Here is a 19,896-nt window from a genome sequence, read left to right as displayed (position 1 = left end):
TCCTTTGACCTATCCTCTAAAGAGGAAGGTGCAGTGATAACTTTGGATGGAGACATCGATATTATTAAGTCGTCTTCTCTTACAGTACAATAGTCTCTGTTGGCTATATTTACCCATTCCACTTAGCAAAAGTCCTGCGGGTCTAACAAACGAGCACAAAATCGTTCACGGGGCACAAAACTCGCACCCCACTGACAAGAATCAACTCCATTTCTTTCAGTCTCACCACGGTAGAACACAATTCATCCACACTAAAAACTCGAACTTTTCTCAGAATGCACAAACATCTGTCCTATTCTGTCACAAGACACAGTCCTGCTACGATGCCGCGCTGCCGGAGGACGCAGCGCCACCCTCCGTCCGACCCTGGACGTTGTAGTTCCACTGGTTCCGGTAGACGGCAGGCATTTCCGCGCTGGCGTTCGCATCCTCCAACCGTTCTAGCGCCTGTAAAGAAAAAAAACGACCGTTACATAATACAAACACGTCAGTTTTGTTGTGGTAAGATAGCACTGAGCACAAAGGTATTTAATCAATGCATGCCATTTCACGTAATGCCGAGTATTTAATCAAATGATCTGTCTTTCAATAATGAAAAGTTTTCACAACACAGCCAACGATCTCCCTTTCCCTCCCATTTCCTCCGTTCCATCGCTTCCATCCTCAGGATACAGAAATCCTTCTCTTCCACGCCGCAACCCCACTCCGGGCTGGACAGGCACCTTTATCTCATGCGGGCTGCTCCCTTGGAGCGGCACCGCTGCTCCCGAGGGAGCGCACCCCGTAGCCGGGTGCAGAGAGTGCTTGGGGGGGGGGGGGGGGGGGGCTGGTCGGCCTGTCCATTCGGACGGGCTCAGCCCCGGCGACTCTCTAGGGTGTCTCCCCAGACCAATGTCTCCCCCTAATTCCTATCATCCTTCCGGCTCTGCAATGGTCTTGTCAGACCGAAAGGGCCTAACTCAACAAAACAAAAAAACAAAAACAAACCCATCTTCGCGCAACGAACTAGGAACAAGGTTCCCTCGCTCGCTTCCCATCTCGTTTCTCTCTCTCTCTCAGTCTCGTCTCTCCACCTTTCCATGCTTCTATCCTCAGGATGCTGAAATCCTTCTCCTCCACGCCGCAACCCCACTCCGGGCTGGACAGGCAACTTTATCTCATGCGGGCTGCTCCCTTGGAGCGGCACCGCTGCTCCTGAGGGAGCACACCCCGTAGCCGGGTGCAGTGAGTGCCTTGGGGCTGGGTGGCCTGTCCTCTGGACGGGCTCAGCCCCGGCGACTCACTAGGGTGCCTGCCCAGTCCAATGTCTCCCCCTAAATCCTATCATCCTTCCGGCTCTGCAATGGTCTTGTCAGACCGAAAGGGCCTAACCCAACAAAACAAAAAACAAAAACAAACCCGTCTTCGCGCAACGAACTAGGGACAAGGTTCCCTCGCTCTTGCTTCCCATCTCGTCTCCCTCTCGCTCCCATCTCCCTCACCAGCAGCAGGGGCGGTTTCGGCAGGGCGGCGGGCAGAGTGCGGACGGCCTCTGTGACTCTCTCGGGGCTCAGCTGACAGAACTGGGCCTCCTCATGGCGCGGCACCAGTTGGTAGTCGGTCAGCGCCGTGGTGCGGCTCAGGGTGACGTCCCTGGGCGTCTCCACACCACGGAACACCCGGCGCACCGTCACAGAGCCGCAGCGGTTCTCCTGCGGGGAAAAATCGTGACAGATTTAGAGAGGGTTGATAAATACGGATTCGTATCGGTGCAGGTACCGGCCAAGAGCAAAACTACCTCAGTCGACAGTCACCTTATGACGGGGACAGGTTCGGCAGGAGTTTCCGAAAATGCATCGGCCGGGAATCGAACCCGGGCCGCCCGCGTGGCAGGCGAGCATTCTACCACTGAACCACCGATGCCATGTATAATTTCTACGAGGCAGCGCAAGGAAATGTCATGAATCGGCATGAATGGCTCATAGGTCCATTATTCAATAATAGTCAATCGATGCATTCACTATTCAGTTATTGATTTGCTAAACAGATAAGTTAACATCCTGCTGTCCCCACAGCATGAAAGCAAAGCTCATGGGGCGCAATGATAAACCACATGGAATACATCCACAGGTATTGAAGGAATGTGCTGATGACCTCGCCTACCCTCTACAGATTATATACACGAGATCACAGAGAGAGGGACGACTACCCTCTTGCTGGAAAAAATCCCTAGTTATACCTATTTTCAAGAAGGGCTCCCGGTTTGATCCACTAAACTATAGACCTATCAGTCTGACGTCTGTTGTGTGCAAAACGATGGAACGCCTGATTTGCACGCAGATACGAAATTACCTGGAAACGAACTCACTGCTGACCTCAAACCAATTCGGTTTCAGGGCTGGCAGAAGTACAATGGACTAGCTACTCCTAGCTTATAACACAGTGTCTAAAAACATGGACCTTGGTGGCGTGACTGACGTCATTCTCTTCGATTTCAGTAAGGCGTTCGATGTCGTCTGCCACGATCTCATGATAACCAAACTGAGATCGATTGGTTTGACAGGTGCTCTCATTGACTGGATACGTTCATTTCTCCAGGGCAGACAGATGCAGGTGTGTGTGAAGGACATGATAAGCCAACCTAGGGTTGTCAGCAGTGGTGTACCGCAGGGCTCTGTCCTTGGGCCCCTGTTGTTCCTGGTTTATATTGACGGCGTAGCATCACAGCTGAGAAGTGAATATAAAATTTTTGCAGATGACCTGAAACTTTATGCCTGTGTGAAACATGCCCCAGGAACCTCACCAGTGTTATCCTCTGCCCAAGTACAAAAAGACATTGATACACTGCAAACCACAGCAGCATCGTGGTGTCTGAAAATGAACCCAAAGAAATGTGCAGTTCTCCGCTTTGCGAGGCCCCGCGCTAACTTGCCTTCACCGGTGTACTTCCTTGATGGACAGCAAATCCCACATGTAGATTCTCACTCTGATCTTGGTGTTACTGTCGACTCGCAGCTTAAATTTCACGAGCACATTAGGACTGTTGCACACAAGGCTAGCGGTCTGGCCCATAGTTTTCTTAAATCTACCGTTTGCAGGTCTCGCGCATTTATGTTGTTCTTGCTCACTACTCATATCCGACCTGTTATAGAATACTGTTCATGCTTGTGGCATACAGGTTATCTGAAAGACTTGCGGGTCTTAGAAAATGTTCAGAGGAAGTGGACAAAGCGAGTGGATGGAATGAATGGATTAAGCTATGCAGATCGCCTACAGTCCTTGAACCTGTATTCTGTCCAAGGGAGGCTCATTCGTGCGGACTTGATACAATGTTGGAAGCTGTTTAACGGTAGATCGTGCCTGAGTCCAGATGACCTGTTCGACCGCCCTCCACAGGAGCGGACTAGGGGCCACTGCTTTAGGATTTTCCCCACTCTCACCCACACAGACACTAGAAAGCGCTTTTTCTCTGTCAGATGCATTGCTGTTTGGAACTCACTGCCTGAGGATGCTGTCCGTGCACCTAACATAGCTAGCTTTAAGAAAATGATTGAGGTACATGCACGTAATAGCCTGTTCAGATATGATTGAGGATGAGCAGTGCTGATTTTGTAAGTAGTTATAGGTATGTAGGTTACTTCCTCGTAGCTAAGCGTGTAGAAATGTGACTGTGTTCATCTGACGAGCTTGTGGAAGACGCACAATACCAGTCAAAACTCCCAGGACTAATGGTCAAGAATATCACAACTGGGCTGGCGCGTCTGGCATTCAGGGTTCCTTCCAATTCCTTTCGGTCCTTCCACCTTGCCTTTTCTTTCCGACACAAATGGGAACCCAACCAGGTAAGAGAACCAGGTAAGACATGATGTTTGTCAAATAGTAGGTAGGTAAGCATCAGTCTTGCTGAGCGTATAGGAAGGCCTTAAATTAATTATTGTTCATTTGTTTTAAACTAAGACTAAAGCTAATGTTTAAAAATTGAGGTTTTTTGCCCGACGTTTCGCGTTTATTGCTTATTCATGGGCTAATGCTAAAACATAATTTCGTCGACATACATATCAAAAATTCAAATAACATCATTGACAGCACGCTTCACTATAAACATTGTCTTTCGCTAAAAGATATCGTATCCGTTCGATCGATCGATTGCGTTCCTTCGTATACATACGTCCATGCATCCGTTCATATCTATCGCATGTCTTTGATCTGGGATGCTATAATATCATGTAGTTTGAAGAAGCCTGGCGATACGTTTATCACTTTTTCTGTGGAAATGTAAGCGGCCTCTATCAGCCACCGACGTGTTTTCGTTAAACCTGTGTGTATGGCCTGTGCTTCGTTCCAGTTTGGTAGATGTCCTTCTTGATCTGCGTGAATGACTAATGCCTTGGATGTTCTGTGATTACGTAAGTCATTTTTGTGCTCTTGAATACGTTTTCTTAGACCTCTCCCCGTTTCTCCGAAATACGATTTATCACATTTGCTGCAAGGGATTTTGTACACAATACTGTCTGAATCTACTTCCTTTGGCTTTTTTCTAGCAAGTATCTGCCCGACCTTCTTTCCCGAAGCTGATACTACTCTCAGATCAGGCGCCAGCATCTTTGCTATTTGATCAGTTGTCTCACTATTTGGTGCAATAAAATATGCCCTTTTCTTGTCTTGTGCATCCCTCTCTGTCCTGGGCCTGTGTCTGATCTGTTTTGCTTTTTTCTGTAACTCGATCAGTAGAGACTCGGGGAATTTCAACGCCATGAAACAGGTTTAACAGGTTTAACGAAAACACGTCGGTGGCTGATAGAGGCCGCTTACATTTCCACAGAAAAAGTGATAAACGTATCGCCAGGCTTCTTCAAACTACATGATATTATAGCATCCCAGATCAAAGACATGCGATAGATATGAACGGATGCATGGACGTATGTATACGAAGGAACGCAATCGATCGATCGAACGGATACGATATCTTTTAGCGAAAGACAATGTTTATAGTGAAGCGTGCTGTCAATGATGTTATTTGAATTTTTGATATGTATGTCGACGAAATTATGTTTTAGCATTAGCCCATGAATAAGCAATAAACGCGAAACGTCGGGCAAAAAACCTCAATTTTTAAACATTAGCTTTAGTCTTAGTTTAAAACAAATGAACAATAATTAATTTAAGGCCTTCCTATACGCTCAGCAACACTTGTCAATTTATATACTTAAGCATCAGTCTGTCACACTGGTAGATGTCTTGGCCCCTATGGACCCATGACACATAGACCTGCAGACCGCATGCACACATTGACACCCCTTGGTCTTCCCCCATTTCACCTCATCCATCTCTGGCTGGACATTGATGATGCGGTACCACGACCGCTCCGGGTAGCGCTGGTTGAACTTGGTCCTCTTCACCACTCGTCCGACGCCAAAGTCCTTCAGGTTACACAGCAGCTCCCAAAGGCTCTTTCCGTAGAGGTCATGTGTCCGACCAATGAACACACGAGGCATGGTGTAGTTGTACGAGGCCTGAAAATAAAATAGTCACAATAATGTAACAGACTGCATGCTGGGACAGAATGAATTAATAGTATTCAAAACATGGGTGTTGTAACTATGAACTTCATCATCACATAACACTTTAATTTCAACAATAGGTAGGCCGAAAAGTGATAATCTTGATCTTGTCCAAAACTTCCAAAACTCACTCATCACCAACCCATCACTTCGAGACAACACACCCTTAAAAGTACCTTTTTAAGTCACTGTTTATTTGATTTTTATCCTTCTAAAAGTATTTTATCCAAATTCCTATATTTTATCGCTGTTTCAGCCAATATTTTAATCAAAACATTCAGGGCATGAATCTACTAAACAGCGCTCTGAAAAAGGAACTAATCGTGTTCGGTATAGCTCGTTTATTGTTTGGTATTTTGTTTCCTTCATAAGCTGCGTCTTGGCTGCGTCTTTGCATTCGCACAACACGCAGATAATCGAACATTACTTGAACGTCCTTTGAGCGTCCGAAACGTCGACAAAAACTTCAAAAGTGCAGTCTGTTCACCAAATTTCATGTCGACTCACGGTTACCTAGCAACTTATCATTTCTTGGGCTTTGAATGACAAATGCCAGGCAACTGGCGGATATTTTTCCGTATCTCTTTCTGGCATTTAGCTGCTGAACACGATCAGCTAAACGGCGTCGTTTGACGAGAGTAGTGGGTGGGGTAAATTATTTTTTTTTTCACACACATAGGAACGTTAAGGTGCTTAGGCCAAGCTGCTACGTGTCCTATACCGCAACAACAAATCTATTTGCTGTTGTCATCACTTATGGCCTTGCTGTGATTTTTTCATGTTTCTACTGTAACTCTTTTATTATGTATCCTATCATCCGATGTCAATGAATGTATTCCAAGGCCAAAAAGTTCTGACAGTTGACTGCATCCTTTGGTGTCTGGTCATTTCTAATCCTAACACTGTCGCTAATCAGCACTCAGCAATGCTGTGCGGAGCCTCTGAGGCTAGTTTCATCATCAATATCAATATTAAAGAAATTGCCGGCAGCTGGAATCTATTTTCAAAAGCTTCACATTGGGAAGTCAACAGAGCCACTCACGAAATAATCACATCAGCAAGGCTTGCTGAATGGAGTTATTTCATGTGACTGGTAAAAGCTGTTGTGACTTATAAGTGCAGAACATAATGGAAACTGGTGATTTTTCCCAAGGGAAAAGTTGGACTTAAAGGGACACTCCCACCTTAACATTAGTTTTGAGTTGAGATAGCCAAATTGGTGGCCATGGCCTGCAAATACCGGTTTGGGCACTCACAACATCGACAAATGCTTTAATTCGGGGATATGGAATTTCAAACTTGCAGTTTTCGGATTCTAAGGGGCTAGTGCATTGGTATGCCCCCTTAGAATTTGTGACGTCAGCGGAGATCTAACGATTTTTAAATCTTTTACTAAAACGTTTGGTAGCACGCGGTGGTATATGCTGCTTTGCGCGCAACAAATGCCGCACTTTCAAATAAAGTCGCTAGGAAAAGCGGAGATCCCAAAAAGTAAACAAAAGTAAAAGTCTAATATCTTGAAAATCGGTGAATATTTTTCGATGAAATTTGGTAGATATTCGTTTTCGCTCTTTCTGAACCGAGCGACATCACTTTCGTGCCAATTCATTAACTTTTTTGAAGGTGGGAGGGTCCCTTTAAAAGAGAGCTTAAGCCTTCACAACGCACTTGAACCATATATGGATTTATGGGTTATGACTTATGAGTGAAGAATAACACTCCTGCTATGTCTAATGCGGCTGACAGGTTGAGGTGAAGCTGGGGCTATTTCCTTACGAATGTCTACTGCACTTGCAATATCCTAGTTTTTTTTTCAAAGCTGCTGGAATGGTTGGGTTCTACAGTAATTCCATAGGAATCAGAAGCAGGCATTCATGTTTTACTGGCAAGGCTCACATTTTATTTTTCAGATTTGCCACAAAGCACCATAGTCCATACCTGCTAGACCTTTTTGGGAATAGTTCCTACAGTTGAAGATATTTTAATCATCCGAGCTGCTCTTCAATAACCAGTCATCTGATCTCAATAAGATTATACTTGTTTTCTGAGTTATAATATTTTAACTTTCTGCCTCCAGCCTCTTGTAGTAAAAGTTCACTTTTTTCTTACAGGTCCTCCTTAAAGCATTCATTTAGCCCAGCTTAATGCAGCTGCAGACCTGAGGCAGATGTGAACCACCATGTCAGGCAGACGAAATATCTTCAACAAGAATCCTGCAGGAAACACAAGGACCGTGTTTGTTCCAAGGAATGCCAGCCAAGGATCTTCCAGTGGAGGTGAGAATTATTAATTAATGCTGTTCAACTGCTTATGCTTTAGCTTTGTGAAGCATGTGTCTTAGGATGAATCTTAGAATGTCATTTAGAAACATCGGATGGTAAGCTCTGTTCACACACTCACATTTCTCCCCGTCTCTCGTCAGGGCCGGTCCCTCAGCGTTACGACGCGTCGCTGGGCTGTTTTGTGGACGCCGCGCCCGCCCCGGCCGCCGAGACGGAGCGGCCGGCGGCGCGGGCGGGTCTCACTGGTCAGCAGCAGCGCGGTGTGCGGTATATGGTCAAAGGACGCGCGCCTCATGTCTCACAGGTGAGAGGGAGAGAGGAGAATGGGAGACTGGTGAGAGAGTGTGAGATGGGAGAGTGTTTAATGTGAGATAGTTGTGAGAGAGTTGCATGTATTGTTGTTGGTGCCTCAGCCCTGATTAGTGATATTCTGAGCTGAGGATGGCACTCGGCTGAGAGTAGAATAAGACTCGATGCATGGCTGACCCAGTGGATATACCTATAAACCTTTATGTGTCTTCACACCCCAGTACTGCCTTTGTTTGTGCATTTGATAGCTGTTCAACTGTCATTGTTTTTCATTTTATATCGCTGTAACTCTTTTCCTCGCCACCAGGTGGCTCGGCGGGAGGCGGCGCCGACCCGCGTCCTGGGCCGGAGCGGCGGGGGTCTGCCGGCCCTGCCGCCTCGGCAGCCGCCCCCGCCCCCGCCGCCGCCGCCCCAGCAGGCGGTGGAGACCGGTCAGCTCGTCCTGAGGAAGGAGGGAGGGAGACTAGTGCTCACTGTCGGAGGAGACGGAGATGCGGAGGAGGAGGAGCTCGTGCTGCAGGTGAGGGCTGTTTGTATCACTGATGTTAGTTGTCGGACTATCGTCCCCGTCTTGACGAAAGTCCGGCAACTCATCTCACCAACACTAACATCTCAAGCTTAACAGTTTCCGTCCTGTAGCTTAGTTTGTAGAACATTGCATTCTCGGTAGGCCATGATATCCAGGGGTCGAGTCGCTCCGGCGCTCGACATTTGACACTCCTAACAGGGATGGTCTACGGTAGGTGGGAGCAGTCGCAGCCAGTTAGTCAGTTGAGTGGGATGGGCCATGTCCGGCTTTGATGGACACGCTAAACTTTGGCATGTATCTTCTGCCGTTATATGCCAGGAATTGGGCGATCGAACGGCAGGAGTCGGAGCCTGCGCAACAAGCCCTGCTTAGATTGCTATGGCTCTGACTCTAGCCTCTGGCAGTCTGCCCATGGCCCAGTTCAAGCCTTCGGGTACAATTTTAAAAACTTCTGACATAAAAATAAGATTTATAGCCTTCCACAAAGTCAAGGCAATGCCATCCCAAAGAAGTGGACGTCTTCTCGGCGCATTGACCGCCCCTCCCCCGTTCCCTCGCCGCCAGGTCCCGGAGGGTGCCGAGGGCGAGCAGCTGGTGCTGCAGGACGGCGCCGGTGGAGAGGTGGTGCTCCAGGTGCCCTCTGGTGACGCCACCAGCCACCGCGTGGTGCTGCCCGGCGGCTCTGGTGACGGCCTGGTGCTCCGGGTGGACGGTGGTGACGGAGAACAGCCACTGGTGATACAGGGAGGCGAGCAGCACCAACAGTTGGTGATACAAGATGGTAGTGAGGGTCAGCAGCTGGTGATACAAGATAGAACCGAGCAGCAGCACCAACAATTGGTGATTCAGGATGGAGGACAGCACCAACAGGAGATGGTGCTGGACGCGGCCGGCGGCGGTGGTGAAATGGTGCTGCAGGTACGTGAGAAAGCGGTGTCTTCTGCTAGGGAGACACTGGGACATGTCTAGTGGGACAACTTAAGATGCTGGTGCGCCTACGTAATGCGTAACGCCAACCATTAGAGTTGGACATTTCAATTCGCCCGATAATTTGATGATTACAGGATGTTTGTGACTGTTAAGCTGAAATTTTACCAGCTTATTATTTGTTTCTGTTTTACTAATTATCTGTCAACGACTTTCCTAATCAGTTTGTTTACCTAGTTACGAACTACAAAAAGAAATAGAAGGCTTTTACGCATTTTAGGATCCAATCAGCTCTGGTAGTTATGGGCGTATTCTTCCTAAACGCTCCCTATCGGTCATACCTTTTTACGGTGACGTCCTCACCCCCACCTCCTCCCGCGCAGATACCGGAGGGCAGCGCGGGCCAGGAGCTGATCCTGGAGCAGGAGGACGGCCAGCAGGTGGTGCTCCAGGTGCCCCAGGGCGCCGCCGGTCCGGACGGCGTCATCCGACTGATCCAGGTGACAGGAGAGGACGGCAGCGTCCAGTATATCGCCAGCCCGTCAGGTCAGTGGATGAGGGAGGGGTGTAGTCAGTCAGTCCGTTAGTCCATTAGTCCATTAGTCCGTCAATCCGTCAGGTCAGTGGATGGGGGGGGGGGGGGGGTTGTAGTCCAGTCAGTTCGTCAGGTCCGTCAGTCCGTTAGTCCGTCAGTCCGTCAGATCATTGGCCAATGGATGAGGGAGGGGTGTAGTGATGAAACTGGGAATATATGGCACATAACGAGCCCGCTGTAGACTCACCTTAAAACCGTGATAAGCTTCGCGTACGTGCTTGGGAAGCTTTCAGTATATTCACTCACTGAGGTGAGTGAATGAGTGAATGAGTGACTCTGAGAATAAGTGCTTTTTTACATTGTTCGATGCTCAAACTACGTTCTTATTACTCTTTTCTACGAATTTTACAGATACCTACCTATCAAATATGAGCTTTGTTGAAATTTCAATAAAAACAGCCATCATGGCATGGCCACTGATCCTGTAAGAAGGGCTACAGGCAGCGTTTGTCCTCGGAGTTCTAATACCTATCACCCGACTCGTGTCTTCACAGACGACTCTGGTTACACCGTGCCCGACTCGGCGGCTACCGTACAGCAGTTCTCCGTCAATACAGAGACAGCAGCGGCGCCATTCGACGCTCCCCAGCCGGCCGCCACCGCCACTGTGTCAGAAAAGACGCCACAAGACGGCGAGGGGGCCGTGAAAGCGACGGAGACGACGGAACTCGCGACAGAGATGACGCTGGAGGTTTCACAAAAGGAAGGCGGTAGCATGGGAGAGGCGACATCAGGGACTGATGGAGGTGTGGCGGTAGATGGAACGTCAGTAGCGCCATCAGTGATGGAGACGTCAGTCGCTGAAACATCAGTGAGTGATGGTCTGACGCAGACTGTCACCAAGAGCGAGGGAATGGTTAAAAGTGAGAAGGACGATAATGCGTCAAAGGCGAAAGATGTCTCAGATCAGGTGTCAGAGAATGCTAATTCACAACCTTTGCGAGAGGCGGAGAGTGTGTCTTTGAACCCAACCAGCGAACCATCAGATCAGAAAGTAGCCTCCAAACCTAGCTCGGATATGCTGTGTGAAGACATTAGTACAAACACGACAAACCCACAACCCGGCGGAGAGAAGGTAACAGAAATGGAGACGAAAACCCCCTCGGTAACAGTGGAGGGGGAGGGGCGAGTACCGGGCTCGAACTCTCAGAAATCGGTGGAGGAGGCCTTGGAGCAGCTGATGGGTAGTGAGGACAAGAAGACTGAGAGCTCTGAAGGAGCGGAGAAGGAGGTAAGTCTTGGAGGGAAAGAGTGATTAAGGAGGGGACAGGAGGATTGGGCTGGAAATGATTGTTTTCGTTCTGGCAGAGAAAATGATCGTTTTGAGTTTGTGGCAGCTGGAAGTGCTCTCAAATAGGTTTTGACCGACTTACATAGTCCAAGCATCCTACGCTAAACCATATCACCATTATTATCTCTGGAACATGTGTCATTCATTTTTACATATCGGCGATCAGTGGACATCCACGCCTTTGTCGCTGGATTTGATGTATCTAATTGCAGATTATTAGGGATTTTTTTTGTATGCTATTTTTAGCTGCATGTAATCCTTGATTGACATTCCAATAATGTTGTGTGTTGAGTTTATCCTGCTTAATTTACCGGAAGCCTTATCTAAATCCCGGACCCGCTATTGTTTGAATAAGCAAAGTGTACCAGCCTGCTTAATATGCTTGCACCCCGCCATTTGGTAGCGTAATCATCATATTATATCACCCACTAATCTAGCACTCTCTCCTTTTCCAGGGTACCCCGGCGCCCACCTCCCACCCCGCCCCTCCGTCCCCCGCCGCGGCGCCCCTGGAGCCGTCAGCAGCCGACGAGGCTCCGCGCGGCACCGACCCGGCCACTGACGCCGCGCGCGGCGATCTCGGCGCCCTCGGCGGCGACGGCGGCGATTCTGACGCAGCTGTCACTGTCGGCGTGGGCGTGTTCAGCGCGGTGTGTGCCGTGTGCGGCGAACAGCCGCGCGATGCGGTACTCACGCCGCTCTCCTCGGCGGTGCTGCGTGACTCGAGGGCGACTCCTCTGACGGAGGCACTGACAGAGTGTCTGGGCAGGAGCTGGGAGACGCGGCCCCGGCAGATGGTGTGTGTGCCCTGTACGGTGCTGGTCGGACAGGGCTACACACACGGGCCGCTACAGACGGTGAGTGGCCGGGGGAGCTGTAGTAATTGGGATAAAACTGTGATTTGGATCAGTAGCTGGACATCGTGTGTAAGCGAAGTTATGAGGGCTGGTTGGGTATGAGGACAGTTGGCCTTGCGAAGGGAAGGGCTGTGCACAGATGGGCTGGGGATATGTGTGAAAGACGGCTTGTTTCTGATTTTGTCTGAGGGAAATTCCTGGATAATTGTTGCAGCTGAGTACTTGGCTCCCATTAAGCAAATCAATATTCATAAGTTCACGAAATTTGGTAACTGTGCTGGTACTGCCCTCCTGCCCACTCCTTTCTCCATCCCTCTCTCAGTTCCATCTCCTTTTTTGCTCTCTGCTCTCTTCTCTTCTCTTTTATCTCTTGCAGTAATACCTGACCCTCCCTCCCTCTCACCACCTCCCCATTTCAGTCAGCCAGAGATCACCTGTGTAATATCTGGGCGATCCGGAGCGGAGAGCCCCTCCCGGAGGACGTGCCTGGTGCCGCCCCTGCCGACGTGACCCCGACCCCGACCTCGCCCCGGTCACCGGTCAAACCGAGACCCGGCAACAGTGAGTACAACAGCTGAGGTTGATTTTGTACTTGATGTTCGCGAGCTGAGATTTGAGCATTTTTCGGAATGAGCTCGATTTTAGCCCTCCTTGAAGTATCAGCATCATTAGTTTCTCAGGTCAGAATGCAGTGGGCACAGCTGCAGGTATATGGGCTTTTGCGGTTAGGATTCGTCTAGAGACGTCAATCGGATACCAACTTTTTAGTATACCGATACTAAACCGATACCAACTTGGTATTTGGTATTTCAATCGTAATGTGTTTGGTATTTTGTTGGTATCGTAAGCCCTCACTAATGTATAAGAGGCTAAAAAATCGGTAAAAAGTTGGTATTTCCCTCAGTTTCCCAAGTTGGTTTGGTTTCGGTATTTTCCCGTGGTTTTGGTTGGTATTTGGTTTGGTATCGGTATTCCGATTTTCCGTAATTGACATCACTAGATTCGTCTATCTGGTTTATGAATAAGCTGGTTTTAATTTTGCGCTACGGCTTTAAATCCACTGCTACGCGTTTCATCAGAGCTTACCTGGCTCGTAGTATAGAATTTGACTTGGTCTGCTTTGACGTGTTCTATCGCTGATCCCCCTCCACTGCTCGAGTTCCACTAACTCCCACCCCTCTCTCCCTCTCTCCCCTCTCTACAGAGGGCCGCCGCGGTCGGGGCAGGCACCGCCGAGGCCGGCCGCGGCGCACTGAGCCCGCCGCGGCGGACGGCCCTGAGAGAGACGGCGACGGCGGAGGGCCGGTGGAGAAGACACCGAGACAGTCTGACGGCTCGGAGAACAGGGTGGAAGACGGGGAGGCAGAGGGAGTGGAGGGCGAGGGAGAGAAGGCGAAAGGAGGAAAGAAGATAGAGGATGGTGGAGAGAAGAAGGGAGAGGAGGAGAGGAAGGAGAGAGACAATGAGAAGAAGGATGATGGTGAAGAAGAGGGAGAGAAGTTGGATAAAGAATCAAACAACAAGAAGAAAGGGAAGGGTGAAAAGGTTGATAACAAGGATGGAGATAAGAACACTGCTGGTGAGGAAGAGGAACAAGAGGAGGAGGAGGAGGAGAGGCCGGTGATTAAGAAGGAGCCGGAGGACGACCGGCCCGTGCGGACCATGTCCAGTGGACGACGGTCGAGGGCGCCGCGCGCCTGGTCACCCGACGTCGACCTCACGCCGGTGAGACCGGGAGGGAGTTCTTGTGTAGGGGGCTGGGTTTCGTGTTGGTGAGAGGAGCTGGTGGAGGGCATATTGGTTTGAGGGGCGGTTAGAGCCCACCACTGGAGCTTATGTCAGTGGGAGGGGGTGGAGCAGTCATATTTGTTAGAGATTTGGAGCTTACAATAGTTAGAAGGCTTGAATTACCAATACACATTTTTTTCGAAGTATTTGGATGATCCTAGGGTCTTCCAATGATCATGTTCTTTACAGTGTAGATTCATGTGATCAAAAACTCGTTTGGTAGCGGGCTTTCTGGTTGTCGCTTTGTGTTACGAATTGCTCCATTCTGTTGGGCTCAGCAGAGTTTTGTTTTTGGTCACTCTCTGTGTTACTGATGGCCCCATTACAGTTCAGCGGCGTAGTGTTTTCCTGGTCACTCGCTGTCACACCAATCCATTCCCCGCGGCACCCCGTTTTCAGCGCCGTTTGACGCCATTTATCTTTTGCAGCGCGTCAAGACAGCTCCGGACGGCATTGGCCGTGGAAAGAAACGAACCAAAGACCTGCCTGACATCGCGGCGAAGCGACTGAAACCCAAAGCCACTATGATTCACGTCAGTAAGGAAGGCAAGAAGGATGCAACATCGCCAGCAGCCACGAAGAAGGGCACATCGTCCACGTCAACCATCGATAAGAAAGAGGGACAGAAGGGCTCGAAACAGCAGACTGGCAAGCAGAAGGTTACAGGGAATGGGAAACAGACTGGAGCAGGGAAACAAACTAAAGCAGGAACAGGCACAAAAGGAAAGAAAGATGCAGATCCGAAGGAAGGTAAAGTAACGAAAGACTCAGCAAAGGAGGTTGAGAAAGCTAAGAGTAATTCAAAGGAGAGCACAGCTGCAACTGAGAAGCTGCCAACGCAAGGAAAGGATTCTGAGGCCAGTGTTGCACAGGTGAAAAGTACGAAGGATGACGCTTCAGCGGCGAAGGGCGACGCAGCAGCGACAAGCGGTGGCGCGGTAGTGGCTGAAGAAGGCGAGAAGGGCGACTCGAAGTCGTCTCCTCATTCTAGTCAGACAGCTGAAGCGCTTGATGAAGAAGACGACACGTTAGCAGCCATGAGGAAGTACATCGAACAGTGCGAAGATACTCCGGATCCGCTTGAAGGCAAAGGCCCATCAGAAGACGAGCCAGCGATGAGGAAAGACGGAGACGGCGAAGACGCGGCAAGCGCGAAACAGACGAAAGACGTGCAGACGGCAGACGAACGACTCACCAAAGTACCAGACGAAACAGACGAATCAGCTAATACTGAGACAGGCGACGGGAAGAAAAACTCTGCCGAAACAGACGATAAACCAGCCGACAAATCCGAACATTGCGATGCTGATGCTAAGAGCAAGGCAATTTCAAAGGTAAACAAGATGGCGACAAAGAAAACAGCCGCTGGGAAGGGCCGATCTCGGGCCACGGAGGCGGAGCAGTCTGAGCCGGCGACGGCAGAGGATGAGGGGAAGGTGGGGAGAGCGAGGAGAAAGCGGCCGGCAGAGGAAGAGAAAGGGAAGAGTGAGGAGGAAGGGAAGAGTGAGGAGCCGGGAGCGAAGCAGAAGCGGCCCACGGCGGGCGCGGGAACTGGAAGGGGACGCACGGTGCCCGCTCGAGGAAAACAGAACACTGGCGAGTCGGCAAGGTGAGCTGAAAAAACGAGCAAAGCTTGAAACAGGTGGAGGGGGGGGGGGGTAAGATAGCTGATGATAAGTTCACTTATGGATATCGGGCGACTTTGTAGCACTGCGTATGACTTTTTTTGCGGCGGAGGTCTTCACGTTCTTGGGGTTGAAACATTTTTAAGGGTTTGTGATTCAGGCCTAAATTGTCGTCAAAGACATATTCAAGCATCGCAAGAGCGAAACTGATTTATTTTGTCGTATTAATGATCATTATACTAAACGGATTCGTAACCATCCGCCAATATTTCTCTCTGTTAGCTGAAACACGATTTAATCCATCTTCGCCCAACCATTCCTCATTTCCTAACTAGCAAGTCACTCGTATCTATCTGGATTGACCGTAATGTGTGCTCCGTCGACAGGGGTGGCCGACAGATGCGGAGCTCACGATGAGACCGTAGGGAACACGGTGTTCTCCATAGTACGGACGGAGCACCGGCGCCCCTGGGAGAGCCCGCTGAGCTCCATAGCTCAGAAGGAGGGTGGAGTTATATCAAGAGGAGTCGCAACGTTTTGGTACAAAGACTGAATCGGCGTGGTAGCGTGTGTTTTGGAGTGCTTTAGATCCAGTTTGTCATGAAAGTGAATATGTCTTGTCTGTGTCTGAGGTGGTTGTTATGTGCATGAAACGAAGGTGGATGCTTGTTTCACAGTTTTATACGCAGCTAATAGCTATGTCGTAAGCTATAGTCTAGAGGAAGAACATTTGTCAAATGGTTTTTAGTCCAGCGTGGATGTTACCCTGGTCGTGACGACTTCATAACTGAGTTGCCTGGCTGTGTGATGGCATTGAAGTCTCGAATAATCATCATCATCTGCTAATCCTCAATATCACTGCCCATTTCTGAACTCTGTCTTTGATCGGTGGAACGGATAGACGGATGAGTGTGTTGGCACGGGTGACGAATGGTAGTTATCATTGGGTAGTTTTAGCGCGCAAGCGATGATAAGGGATCACGTTGAAGATGATATGGTTTAACTGAACAGGGGAGAACCCTGCTTCCTGTTACGTGATGATTGGGGCGTGGTCGATTGGCTTTCTGCGAACGGTTCTTATTGGCGCTGGTTATCGGGGTAAATGATTATTACATGCATACAGGAACGAGGCCAAAATATTGGACGCCGGAGTCTAGATAATGGCCTCACGGCGATGATAGGTTTGCACGAGGGAAGCGAAATGCACAAGACACAATTCACTTCACGGGTTATGTTCAAAACACAACATCTATCGAGCACGTTTGCATATAAATTTGAAATCCACTAATGGAGGAGGGGGTGGGGCAGAGGACTACGTTTCAGCCTCCCTTCTGTTCGTTTCAGTGTACTTACCGAATTCCAAGCATTACGCGAGGGTAACTTACGCTGAGCTAATAGAAAAACCGTCGACAACGTGAAGTAGCAGAGCAGCGGAGCCCCTATTTGACTCTGTTCTGTTTCCCTCTCCCTCCCTCTCTCTCTCTCTCTCTGTCTCTCTCTCTCTCTCCCTCTCTCTCTCTCTCTCTCGCTCTCTCTCTTCCTCCCTCCCTCCCTCACTCCCTACCAGCTCCTCCGCTGCCGCCTGGCGTTTGATTCTCGTCGTTTCACTGGACGGGTAGGCTGTGCCGCCTCACACCACTGCCGTGCGGGTCAGCCTACCTCCCAGAATTCTGGACGGCGCGGCGGCTAGCGACTTCAGTGTTGCTATCGACCTTCGGTGGGCCGTTGTGGTTGTGACAATATTTTCCCAATCGATGTTTTTTTTTCTCTCTCTCTCTTTCTCTCTCATTCCTTTGTTTTATTCTCCTCTTTCTTCCTCTCTCTTCCTTCCTCCGCCACCCAGATAACTCATGTCCCGGTGACATTGAACGGCCCCTTCCTCGTTTATCTCGGTGAGTATTGTGAGTCGTGAGTCGTGAGTAAGTGAGTCGACTCGACAGTCGACATGCCTCGACCCTGCCTCAGGTTAGCCCTTGGCCGTTTCTCCTTTGTTGGGTGCTTAGCTGTTTGTGTTCGTCACATTTAACATGGAAGGAGAAAATTAGTCAACTCAGGACTATGTCAAGGCTCAGGATGTTTGAGCATAATGGCCCTTTCACGGTTGTACGTTTGCCCAATGCTCCTAATAGCCACTGCAAGTTGCCTGGACCATGAATGATTAACATCTTATTCTTTTCCTTGTGACGTTTTTTTTTCTTTCTGTTCCGTCTCACAGTTCTACCCATTCCCGTCACTCAATCCGCTGCAACTGGGTAATGAGTTGTTTGTTTGTTCTCACAGTTCCTCACAGTTACTATTTCTCTCAATCAATCCCAATCGCATGCACGTCAGTAAGTGCAACCTTACCTCTCTGTCCCTGCCCCTATTCTCTGTTTTGCCACTGTCTGGTCACCTTTTTCGCATGTTCGTTACCAATCTCTATTCCCTAGCCTTCTGTTTTGTGTGTCTTTCATCCTCAGGCGTCTGATCGTCTCGCAATCTTCCAAAGAATTCATTTCCCTCCATGCAAGAGCAGTACGTCTGACTTTCAGCACTACAGGAGCATTTCTTTCTCCGAGGAAAAGGCACTCGGAAGTGATCAGTTTTGTAACGCCACGTTTTTATTGTCTGCTCGGGGAGACTACTCAGTACGCATTTATTGCCTATTCTTCGGTGAAATTTCTCCTTGGGCCGCGCCTTGTTCGTGATGTTGAGTTGCTGTGGAGTGTTCAGCAGTTATTCAGACGCTACGTATAGTTTCTTCCCAAGTATAAGTTACATTGAAAGACATTCACACTTTTAATGAAACGACAGGTGTGAATGTCTAAAGCTGGTTCCAGGAGCAATTGTTTTGCCATGAAGCTAATGAAAAAGGGAGCGTAATACGACAGACACACACAAAAAAAACATTGTCCGTTACACAAAGCTGAGTATCCTCTCGGACGGGAAAATCGAAGAGAATGCAAAAACTAGCTAAAAAAAAAAAGAGAAAAAGGCCCAACATATAGCATTGGCAGTAATGCAAGCTGTTTTTATTTTCGGAGCGTCGTTTCTTTGGTATTCAAGATTATGTTGGGATATGAACTATCATGTGAGTGCATGTCATCCACGACATGTTTTGCATGGATGCGAGATGATAAGGCATGCATTTGAGCTGGTAGCATATCACTACATAAGCGCGTTACCGTGCGCACGTCAGCGACATGGCATATATGTACAGGCGAAAATTTAGTGCATTTTCTCGAACAATAGGTAGCAGTCTAAAGTTCATGCAGCCAGTTATAGTCAGTTGATGGATACCTACTTGTATGCTTTGACCAACCGTTGTAAATCTCCAACGGAATCGGTGAACAGACCTACAATAACGGTTGGACGTTTTTACCAGAAGTTTTTCTTATGAGCTAGCAACCAGCCTTGAGCATCGATCCTATATTATGGCCTTGATCGATGCACTATGTAATGCTGTTTGCACCAGTGCTGCATGCTGCTTCGAAGCCTGAATTTGTTCCCAAAATGATGAATGGTTGACTAAATACCCGTTTCGATTAGACCTCAGGAAATTACGCTAGTGCCCTTTACAAATCGACAATAAATAATACGTGAAGCGTTTCAGTTTTTTGCAATAACCGCTCCAACCACACCACCTACAGACACGATTCAACCACCAATCGACAGCTCTCGATCGTGGCTATGTGCGCGGCACATTTTTAATCGCATTCGCACCCCCCAAATAGCCAAACTCGGCCCCTCGACTATGTCGCCCGACGCTCCAGAGATGGCGCTGACTGTCTGCGTGACGTCAGCTCACACGACCGGCGATCGCCAATCATAAAACGTGCATGTCGCCGCTGGACAACCAATTCCAGCGTACTGTCTTGCTTTTGCCCTCTTGTTCTGAAAATTTGGTCAAGAAACATGGCGTATAACCTTCATTTAAAACCAAATTTGCTCCCAACCGCTTCGCCGTAAATCGTCGCAATACGCACCAGACCATGTCATCAAGCCGTGCAGAGTACCATGGCTTATTCAAAGCACTGACTCGTGCGTCCTTGGTAGCTCAGTTGGAAGAGTGGTAATCTCCTATGGAATGGGTCGCTGGTTCGATTCCAGCCCGACACGTTTTTAAAATACACATCTTTAGTTGCAGTACCCGGCCGCTAGGTCGCGACCCCGT

The 19,896-nt window shown here is 49.0% G+C and overlaps 2 protein-coding genes and 1 non-coding gene across 6 annotated transcripts; 1 reads left to right on the top strand and 2 right to left on the bottom strand.

Annotated features, from left to right (window-relative positions):
- Positions 1-90: 90 nt before the first annotated feature.
- On the bottom strand, positions 91-5,939 carry LOC122373376 (28S ribosomal protein S34, mitochondrial-like). The gene is made up of 4 exons (XM_043351356.1): positions 5,717-5,939; positions 5,298-5,492; positions 1,482-1,691; positions 91-447 (listed from the first exon to the last, which is right to left on the bottom strand). Exons 2-4 carry the CDS (start codon positions 5,472-5,474, stop codon positions 319-321), a joined length of 516 nt encoding a protein of 171 aa, XP_043207291.1. The 5' UTR covers positions 5,475-5,492; positions 5,717-5,939; the 3' UTR covers positions 91-318.
- On the bottom strand, positions 1,832-1,902 carry Trnag-gcc. The gene has a single exon. It is a non-coding gene; the product is annotated as a tRNA-Gly (tRNA).
- Positions 5,940-6,183: 244 nt separating the features above from the next.
- On the top strand, positions 6,184-16,616 carry LOC122373375. Of its 4 annotated transcripts, none has more exons than XM_043351353.1 (12): positions 6,184-6,229; positions 7,652-7,816; positions 7,963-8,126; positions 8,439-8,651; positions 9,225-9,578; positions 9,971-10,133; positions 10,677-11,413; positions 11,929-12,330; positions 12,750-12,891; positions 13,535-14,055; positions 14,547-15,727; positions 16,130-16,616. In XM_043351353.1, the coding sequence occupies exons 2-12, from the start codon at positions 7,720-7,722 to the stop codon at positions 16,158-16,160; spliced, it is 4,005 nt and encodes a 1,334-aa protein (XP_043207288.1). In that variant the 5' UTR covers positions 6,184-6,229; positions 7,652-7,719; the 3' UTR covers positions 16,161-16,616. The 4 variants fall into 4 exon arrangements, with proteins under 4 accessions (XP_043207288.1, XP_043207287.1, XP_043207290.1 ...); XM_043351352.1 differs by lacking the exon at positions 6,184-6,229 and adding an exon at positions 6,240-6,283; XM_043351355.1 differs by lacking the exon at positions 6,184-6,229 and adding an exon at positions 6,240-6,307.
- The last annotated feature ends 3,280 nt before the right edge of the window (positions 16,617-19,896 follow it).

The sequence above is a fragment of the Amphibalanus amphitrite genome, unplaced genomic scaffold (genome assembly GCF_019059575.1).
Source record: "Amphibalanus amphitrite isolate SeventyFive unplaced genomic scaffold, NRLGWU_Aamphi_draft 001485F_arrow, whole genome shotgun sequence".
Classification (NCBI taxonomy): domain Eukaryota; kingdom Metazoa; phylum Arthropoda; class Thecostraca; order Balanomorpha; family Balanidae; genus Amphibalanus; species Amphibalanus amphitrite.
Note: the sequence above shows the minus strand (reverse complement) of the source record. Positions and strands in the feature narration are given on the sequence as shown.